Below are 9,514 nucleotides of genomic sequence, written 5' to 3' on the forward strand. Positions count from 1 at the left end.
GGTGTACATTTTGTGATAAAGAAAGGATTCTATTCAATAATGTTCATCCCATATTTGTCCCTATCCCCCTGTTAACGCCTAGAAATGTCTGGCACACAACTGGGCACATTTCACGTGTCTTAAAAAAACCTACAAGGTTGCAAAATGGGCGCCAATGGCTGCAAGGTTGCAACTTGGTTGCAACTGGGCCAAGCCCTGCACTAGTGCGCCGCCTTCTGCCCCGCTGGAGAAAGGCGCACAATTGACTACATTTCCCGGCATGCCTTGAGAGAGATTTCCGGCTATACCGGAAGAAAGTTGGCGACCACGTGAGGCTCTCACTAGACCGAGAAGTGCAGACGGAATTGGGACCTCCTGCTTCAGCGCGATCATGTTTCTCCAGTATTACCTCAATGAACAGGGAGACCGGGTTTATACCCTGAAGGTGAGGAGAGGGGACAGGTGTACGTGGGCTTGGCGAGAACTGTAGGTGGGAGGAGAGGTTGAGACTAGCCACCGAGTTGCCTAGCTGGGTGAGGGAAACTAGCCAGTCCAGAAGCCTGGCGTGGTGGAAGCTGGGGTGTAGGACTGCTTGTTGTGACCACTCGCGCGTCCTGTCTTCCTGTTGACTCTGTTTCGCGGGTCCCTTTCCCTATCCCAACCTCCATGTCTCTTACGATGCCGGTGATTGCGTTTTCTCATCACTCCTGTACTGAGATTATGTCCTCTCTTTCTTCCTCGAGCAGAAGTTTGATCCTATTGGACAACAGACCTGCTCGGCCCATCCTGCTCGGTTCTCCCCAGACGACAAATACTCTCGACACCGAGTCACCATCAAGAAACGTTTCAAGGTGCTGATGACCCAGCAGCCGCGCCCTGTACTGTGAAGGTCCCTTAAACTTCATGTCTCTCCTGCCACCTACGACCCCTCTGAGACTTTTCCGAAACCGAGCTTTTCAGTCTGTGAGCCTTGAGGCCTTCTTACCACCCTTGCTCTTTGGAATCGGTGTCGTCATTACCTTAGATCATGCTTGTGGGAAGCAATCATGGTAGCACCCCCCCTTTAAGAAAACAAGTTTGAGTCTGCTTTTCGTGTTTTGACTGCCACGTTATTAAAATAATTTGAAAGAGCTCTTATTTTGCATGTGTGGGGGGAAAAGAGTGGTTTAAAAAAAAATTAAAAACACGAGGAAGGTGAGAGGGAAAAGCAACCCAGGGGTACACTTGGAAGAAAATCTTAAAAACTGCTGTAGCTGGAGTAGTGCTGTACTGTTAGTGATAGGAGGGTGTTGGGGAAGGGAAGGTTGAGAAAGACTCACATAATTGTCGGCATTCACTGAACAATACCCCTGGGGTCATGTAAGTAATTTCTTGCCCCTTGAAGTGACATTTTGACTCAAAATGGAAGAGTTGCTTGACAGGTAATATCCATATTGTAGAGGGAAGGCAGTGTATTGGAAGTCAGGAGACCAGGCTTTTCCCCTCTTTGTATAACTTTAAGAACGTCACTTAACCTGTTTAGTCCCATTTTTCTCATCATTCCTAAGGTCTCTTCCAACTCTAAAATGATTTGGATCAGTGGTGGACCTTAATTTACCTACAGTGTTGTCTAACCGTTGTGAATATTTATGCATATTTACTGCCCCTCTGGTAATATTCCCAGGCTTTTAGTTCTCTTCAAGGAATTGCCCTCTTATAGTAGACACCTAATTTTATATTCTCTCTGGCAGCTGGCTGCTATGTGGAACTACATAGATCTTAATTTAAAGGATGAGATACAAGAGATTCAAGCAGAGATTTTGTTTTTCAAGCTACTGTTCGGGGTTAATAACAAAAATACTGGGTGAGTTTTGGAGCAGCTGTAATGGAGCAACCATGAAATTTTAGTCCAATTACTTTATATTAAAGGAAAGATAAGACAAAATATTGAATATGGGTATTCAAAAAATGCTAGCTGGTTTTTTTTTGTCTATCTCTCTTTGTCAAGTTAATCCTCTTATTTCCCAGTCTTCTCATTTGTGGCTTTTGACATTGGATTTGAATGTTTGCTTAATGCCACAGATTTAAAAATTGCTTTGTGGAGATTGTGTGCTAATTGCACATTATTTTTTTATTGCATCAAAATTTTAGACTCCAGAAGCAGATGTAACTTAAATCAGTGCAAGTTTGATTTATTTAAAATTGGCCCTGAAATGGGATAGATATGCTTCTCTTGAAATCTGAAGTCTGAGCATCCCAGCAGAAAAATTCAGGATAATTGTTGACTAATGAGAGAAAAACAGTCTAAACTTGGGTCAAAGTTAATGGAAGACATGATTTTCAAATCAATTACTTTAACTTACAGGAATAATGAAATACTTGTTTTCTGCTGAACAATTTTTTCTTAGTCTATTCACTTACAGGGTTCTTGGCTATAGATCTGACGGATTTTAAAGAGTTATCCTGTCCTATTAAAGGGATAATGATTGAAGAAATATTAAAATTATGCAAATGGATAGGAAAAAGATCTGCTATGGAAGTTTCTTAAGCACCTGTCAGTTAGTGAAATCTCCCATTTTTTGAATGTTGACTGTAATTGTATCTTTATAATTTACCCACACCTCTCCCCCCATGCTATGTTCTGTGTAGACGGAACTGAAAAGACTTTGACCTGGCAATATTTTGAATTGAAGTAGAAGAGAAAGGCAAACTGGTTTGACTATACCAAGGACTTTTTCCTTAAGACATCTTCTAGGTATTAACATCTGAGATGTGCTCAGAAATAAAAGTCTTAAAAGGTTTAGTATATTGGTATTAGGCAGTGTTCACATATATAAGTGAATGAAAATACTCTGTGGTATAAGACAAAATTTGATGTTGCAGAACTCCAGCAACTCAAGTCTCTGAGATTTGAATGAACAGCAGACCTGCCTGAGAAAAAACTAATCCTTCAGGGAGATCAATTTCTTGCTTCTTCAAGTTAAAATCAATAGGCACAAGCTTTATAAAAGCATCCAGCTTTGAGGAGATTTACATTTCAAATGGGAATTGTTTCTCATTTTGTTACCTGGATCTTTTTAGTTAGATTTTGGACCTTGTCATTTGATAAAGGAGAATTTCCTGGCTCAGGTCTTACAGTTCTGATCTGTTGCTAAGGATGATGCTTAAACATTTCCACGTGTGTAGAGCAAGGGCACAGGCAAAGCCAGGGCCCCAGATTGTTAAATTTAAATGTCTTGATCAAAGCTACAAGAAATAACTTTCAAACAAAACATTGATGAGCCAAAATATATTGAACACCTCTATTCATGCATTAAATAAACAAGCAAAGAACAACATTCTGGTGGCAGTAGTAGGGAAAAACTAGGAATGGGATCAAGGGAAAGTATTTTCTTGAGGTCTAAAATAAAGATGTTTTCGTTAATGGAATGTTCAGTCTGACTAGAAAGTGAATATAGCATTTTTTTTTCAACTTTATTGACGTATAGTTGACAAACTACATATTTAACATGTACAACATGAGTTAATAGCAGTATACATTGTGAAAGACAGCATAAAGTACAGGAAAAGGGGGGAATATGTAACAGTGCATAAATTTGAGCAAACAATGCAGTGATTTTCAACCTTTTTAAAAAATATTTTTACTGATTTCAGAGGAAGGGAGAGGGAGAGAGAAACATCAATGATGAGAGAGAATCAACTGCCTCCTGCACGCCCCACACTGGGGATCGAACCTGAAACCCAGGCATGTGCCCTGACTGGGAATCGAACTGTGAACTTCTGGTACATAGGTCGATGCTCAACCACTGAGGCACACCGGTTGGGCTCAACCTTTTTAATCTCATGGGACACATGTAAAATAATTACTAAAATTCTGTGGCACACCAAAAAAATATATTTTTTGCCAATCTGACCAAAAAAAGTTAATCTTGATACATTCACACCTGATATCTGTTGTAATTTTTTTATTTGACAATCTAAGGGAAAAGAGGTAAGTGCCCCTGACTACATAGTAAGATATTGGAGGTTTTAAAAATTCTTACAGCACACCAGTTGAAAATCACTGACACAATGCTTTAGAATGGACTTCTACATAAAAATTCCATTAAGGGAAGGGTCATACCTGCATATATGATATTGGGAGGTTTGTGATTTAAAATAATTTAAAAAAATCATGGCCCAAGCTGGTTTGGCTCAGTGGATAGAACATGGGCTCCAGTCAAGGACACTTGCCTCAGCTGCAGGCAGGGTTCTGTGGCCTGTGTGGGAAGCAACCAATCCATGTGTCTCACATCAATGATTCTCTCCCCTCCCTTCCACTCTAAAAATCAATGGAAAAATATCCTCCGGTTAGGATTAACCAAAAAATCATGAATTTTCAGGGCCCCTCTTATTAAAGAGGGGGTATTTGAGGCCCTGAGGACAAGGGGCAGGGCCTACTCCCTGAGATTCCTCCGGAGTAGGTAGGGGCAAGAAAGCAGGACTAAGAAGGAAAAGGGTTTGTTTTCTGGAGCGCAGGTAGCTCAGGTCCAGACATCCAATTACAATTCCCGTCGTGCCCAGGGCCCTCGACGTGGCCCCGCCCCTCAGCCCGGTCCCGCTGTAACTCCAGCGAGCGCGCGCATGCGCGCAAGCAGCACAGTCCCTGGCGGCCGCAGCGGCTGGGCGGGGCTCCCGGCACCGGCGGGGACGGTTCCACCCTTTGACCGCTCCCGGCTTCTCTTAGGACAGTTAACCTCGAATGAGGAACAAGCGGGGAGGGAAGGGAGGGGCTGCGGCGGCGCTAGCACAGCCCGCCGAACCCGGGGCCGGGAGCGGCGAGGTCACGTAACTGCTGCTCTGGCGTCCGGCCGGCCCTCCTGGCAGCCCGAGCCCGCCTGGGCGCGCTGCGGCTCCGAAACAGTTACCGGCTCGTAAACAACAGCTGCGCGCGCACCCGCATCAGCTGGCGCCGGGATCCCACACCTGCGACCTCCGCGCGTCATCGCCGCCCCCTCCTGCACTGCCAGCCAGGACCAGCCTGCGAGGCTGTCTCCTCTTTTGCTAGGACTCGACCTGCGCCAGGGACCTGGTAGGGGCGAAAGCGTCTCCTGGCGAAGGGTTGGCCTGTCCTGTCACACGCAGGAGAAACCTAGCGAGCGGACCTTGGGCTCGATGGACTAGCAGCGACTGGCCACGACCCTGAGCTGCAGTCCGAGGTGTCCGCTAGCCTCTCTTCCCACATCCCAGGGACCCTTCTGCCAGAAGAGCGGGTGGGCCGCCCCCGCAGACCTCTCAGAGGCAGGAATCCGCTCTGCCCCAGCATCCTCCTCTGCTCACCCTTCTCTCCGCATTCTCCTCCGTCCTCGTGTGGGATATCTTTCCCGTTATGCATGCGCACCTCTCCCACCAGACCCAACTGGATTATCGGCCTCAAAAACCTCGGGTGGCTCGACTGCACACACCTCCCCCCAGCCAGACCTGTGGGGTATTCACCTGATAGACAACAGGTGGCCCGTACCGTTTTTTTCAATCTCTCTGCTGTATCTGCATCATCAGGGTGGACCTGTGTGCACTTGGCTCAACTAAATCCGTGAGACATTTACCAGATAAAGGACTAACTACCTTGGCCGACACCTGGGGGTCGAAGGAAGCAAGGCTTCACCTGCTTCTCTCAGATCATGGCACTGAGCCCGCAGCCCTGGATCAGGAGACATAGCTAGCTAGCTCTTCATTCTGAAGGAACGAAGTTACACGAGATTGGCATCGTTTTGTCTGTTGTTTTTTCTTAAGTATTTTTCAACTACTGGTAGTGCACTTTCTAGGACAGTCTGCTTGAATTCTGAGTATAAAGATTCTTATTTGGGGCTCTGTGTGGTGTAAATCAAGGTAATTGGTGTGGTGTTTTTTTTTTTAAAGTTATCCTATTTTTGCGATCAAAAGCAGCTAGCGTTGGAGGAAGGATTTTGCCGGTTTTTCCTTTGTGCCCTTTTAAAGGAAAAGAAAAAGAAAAATGCATCCTCCAGAAACCACCACCAAGATGGCTTCAGTTCGGTTCATGGTGACACCAACGAAAATTGATGATATTCCAGGTTTGTCAGACACCAGCCCAGACCTCAGCTCCAGATCCAGTTCCCGAGTAAGATTTAGCTCCCGGGAGAGTATGCCTGAAACGAGCCGTAGTGAGCCTATGAGTGAGATGTCTGGAGCCACCACTTCACTGGCAACTTTGGCACAGGATCCAGCCAGTGACCGGACTTCTAACCCCCAGGATGTTACTGAGGGTAAGTGGAAACCCAGATGACAGGATTCTTCCTTCATTGGTTTACTTACCAAGGGTGACTCTTCTGAGAGATCGTTTTTCTGTTATGCACACAGTAATCAGGAACCAAGGTACCTCTTTTGGAGATGCTTAGGAGCCCTTTGAAATAATGGGTAGCATGGTGGTTCTATGCAGTAGTAATTTGGTATGTGGAAGGTGCGTGGCAAGAAGAAAAGTAATGTCTATTTTTGACTTCCTTATTCTTGTCTCCTTAGCATTGAAATGGGTATTTTGGTTAAGGGTGAAGGGCACAGAATTTAATAGTTTTTCAGCACAGAGAATCCTAAATTGTGAAATTTAGTGGAGAGCTAGCTTTGGGGCTCTAACTTTTACAGTCTGCTTTTAAGGCCATTTACAAGGAGTAGTTATTGATCATATATTAGTTATTGGCTTTTCTACAAAGACTTGAGATATTGTATCACAAAATTCTTTTTTTTTTAAATTATAATTTACAGAAACAGTAGTTCAAGTAGCTAAGCTTACTCAGCCGAGGCTGAGTAGACCTAGTGTGCTATCCTTTTGAATAGATAAATTCTAAAGAGGTTTGTAGGGGCTGATTCCCACGTAATGTTTTCCCTTTGAACTTTAAATGGAATGTATTGAGTATTGAACCTTTGTAGTCAGGAAGTAGCACACAAGCCTCTTCTGACTTAGATTGACCACTGAAGACTTTAAGCTTCCTGAACCAATCAGTTTGTGTTGGCTAGCTTGGACCTTTTCATTGGATTTAGTGAGAGAGGTGATGAAGAGAGAAATGAATGAAAAGATCATAACATTTTTTGAGAACTGCTGTACTGCTTCATATATTTAGAACTGTGCTGCTTCATATATTTAGTTTTATATTCTTTATATATTTAGTTCTGTATTCTAACTGTAGATATGTTTGGTAGTGAAAATTTCTTGTAAGAATCTTAGACTCTGAAAATGATATTCTACCCAAATTTGAAAACTATGGCTTCAACCACTGACTTTTGAAAGTGAGGCTGACTTACCATTTTCTAGTGTCAGAAAATACTGTTCCTCCTAACCCAAGGGGTGCAGGAATTTGGTAGTTTATAGTCCTAGAATTCACTTATCTTCAACTAATCATTTATTTAATGGAGATGTTACAGGTTGGTTTTTGGACTTAACTATTTTCAACTTGACAAACTGTACACTGTTTACACATTAATGCATTAAAATTAAAATTAAAATTAATTTTAATTAATTAATTAATTAATGCATTAAAATTAAAATTAAAATTAAAATTAAAATAATTCCCTTTCTTCCAAATTAACTCTTAAATTATAGTTTTAGTTATTTACATACTGCATTGAGGTTGTAAAAATACCAGATAAAGACTATATCGGTGTTAATTTTTTTATTGCTGTAATTATCATTAGGTAATTTATAGTTAAATGTTTCTAGACTTGTGGCTTATATGGTATGGAATTGCATTTGTATTTTGTTTTAAAAGTGGGTTTGTTTCTGTAATGTGTTAGCTTTTCAGAACAGGATTCTTGTCCAGGCCAGTATCTTACCTATAAGCATTCTTTACAGTCCAGAGTGGTATCATTTTATACTATAAGAGGAAAACTTGGATTTCACCTATGTCTAGGTGAAATCTATGTTGTTTAGGTGGGTACAGAAGTTAAAGCTTGGCTCTATATCTAGCATATTTCTTAATGTTTAAATATTCTCTAGTACCAGATGAAAGGGAAATTAACTGTCCAGTCATTGGATCACACATTCCCCCATATTCTGAGGAAACTAGTTTCCTACTTTCCCAATGACCTACTTTTTCTCTCTTTTTTAAAATTTTTATTCTTATGATAACTATCATCCTTTGATATATTTTTCTCACCATTAGAGGGAACTGGTTAGAAATATAATTATTTCACCTTTGGCTTTCTAATCCCTTGTTAGACATAGGTCTTCAAAGTATGTTGTTGTCAAGAAAATCAAGGACATATAAACTACATTTTTTTCTCTGAGCTGGAGTTAGTATAGGAAAACTAATTCTTTTCTACAATTAACTCTATTTTTTATTAATTTCCAAGAGGAAGGGAGCTGGAGAGAGAGATAGAAACATCAATGATGAGAGGAAATCATTGATTGGCTGCTTCCTGCACACCCCCTCATGGGGATGGAGCCCGCGTGTGCCCTTGACGGGAATCGAACCCGGGACCCTTCAGTCCGAAGGCTGGTGCTCTATCCACTGAGCCAAACCAGCTAGGGCCAATTAACTCTATTTTTAAGCTCCTAGTGTATTTCAAAATTGTGTTTGCTATTTTAATATTTAGAATTTTGTTATGTATACACACACACATATATTTTTTGCCCTTTCTACACATCCTTCTATGGTTGTAATATTGTTACGATTCTCAATCCTTTCCCCACAATCCTCAGGCCTCCCATGTTTCTTATTGTAGAGAAGCTTGCCACCCTATGTTTGTTTTCTTATTACATATCTTTTACTCACATTACATTGCATAACCAAGGCAGGGGTGACGTATGAAGTTTTAAATACTTAGTTCTGTATTTTAACTTTTTCTACTGCTGGCCTTTTGAAAGTAGGTAATTATCTTTTTTGCTATCAAAGTATTTATTGTTCTCCTTTCATTGTGTCAGGGTTCATTAGAAGTTATGGGACTGTCCTATAAATAAAATCAAGACTCTTAGCACTGTATTTGCTGGTAAATAAAATCAAGACTCTTAGCACTGTATTTGCTTATGCCTAAAGAATGTCTTAAAGATACAGAAGGAACAATTGAGAATGGATATCTCAACAGATGCTAACAGACTGGAGGAATTTGAAAATAGAGTGGAGAGTGGGACTTTTTCTTTCAACAATTTAGAAGGACATGTACAGTTTTTTATATTAAGAGTGTATCACTTTTATAATAAAACTAGAGGCCCGGTGCACAAAAGTTTGTGCACTCGGGGTCGGGGGTCCCTCAGCCCGGCCTGTGCCCTCTTGCAGTCTGGGACCCCTCGGGGGATGTCCACCTGCTGGCTTAGGCCAGCTCCCCGGGGGATTGGGCCTAAGCTGGCAATCAGACATCCCTCTGGCAGCCTGGGAACCCTCAGGGGATGTCCACTTGCCAGTGGGGAGCAGGCCTAAGCTGCAGTCGGACATCCTTAGCGCTCCTGAGGAGGCAGAAGAGGCTCCCGCCACCACCGCTGTGCTGGCAGCCATCAGCCTGGCTTGTGGCTGAGCAGAGCTCCCCCTGTGGGATACGCACTGACCACCAGGGGGCAGCTCCTGCATTGAGC

The 9,514-nt window shown here is 42.6% G+C and overlaps 2 protein-coding genes across 7 annotated transcripts in view; both read left to right on the forward strand.

The window, feature by feature from the left end:
* The first annotated feature begins 275 nt into the window (after positions 1 to 275).
* On the forward strand, positions 276 to 1,112 carry NOP10 (NOP10 ribonucleoprotein). Its single transcript, XM_006087473.3, has 2 exons — positions 276 to 424; positions 726 to 1,112. The coding sequence occupies exons 1-2, from the start codon at positions 371 to 373 to the stop codon at positions 864 to 866; spliced, it is 195 nt and encodes a 64-aa protein (XP_006087535.1). The 5' UTR covers positions 276 to 370; the 3' UTR covers positions 867 to 1,112.
* A 3,633-nt stretch (positions 1,113 to 4,745) lies between these two features.
* The window catches only part of SLC12A6 (solute carrier family 12 member 6), an 87,828-nt gene continuing 83,059 nt past the window's right edge, over positions 4,746 to 9,514 (forward strand). For 2 of the 6 annotated variants that reach the window (XM_023752886.1, XM_014454732.2), the window contains exon 1: positions 4,748 to 6,221. In XM_023752886.1, the coding sequence (XP_023608654.1) occupies positions 5,951 to 6,221 (271 nt within the window). In that variant the 5' untranslated portion in view covers positions 4,748 to 5,950. Of the gene's footprint in view, positions 6,222 to 9,514 lie in introns of all 6 variants that reach the window. The other 4 variants (XM_006087474.3, XM_006087475.3, XM_023752887.1 and 1 more) reach the window with 3 other exon arrangements.

Source organism: Myotis lucifugus, unplaced genomic scaffold, assembly GCF_000147115.1.
Source record: "Myotis lucifugus unplaced genomic scaffold, Myoluc2.0 scaffold_38, whole genome shotgun sequence".
In the NCBI taxonomy this organism is placed as follows: Eukaryota; Metazoa; Chordata; class Mammalia; order Chiroptera; family Vespertilionidae; genus Myotis; species Myotis lucifugus.

Coding starts and splice junctions, on each gene's coding strand:
- NOP10 (XM_006087473.3), top strand. CDS start 371: ATGTTTCTCCAGTATTACCTCAATGAACAGGGAGACCGGGTTTATACC. Junction 425..725: donor ACCGGGTTTATACCCTGAAG/GTGAGGAGAGGG, acceptor TTCCTCGAGCAG/AAGTTTGATCCTATTGGACA.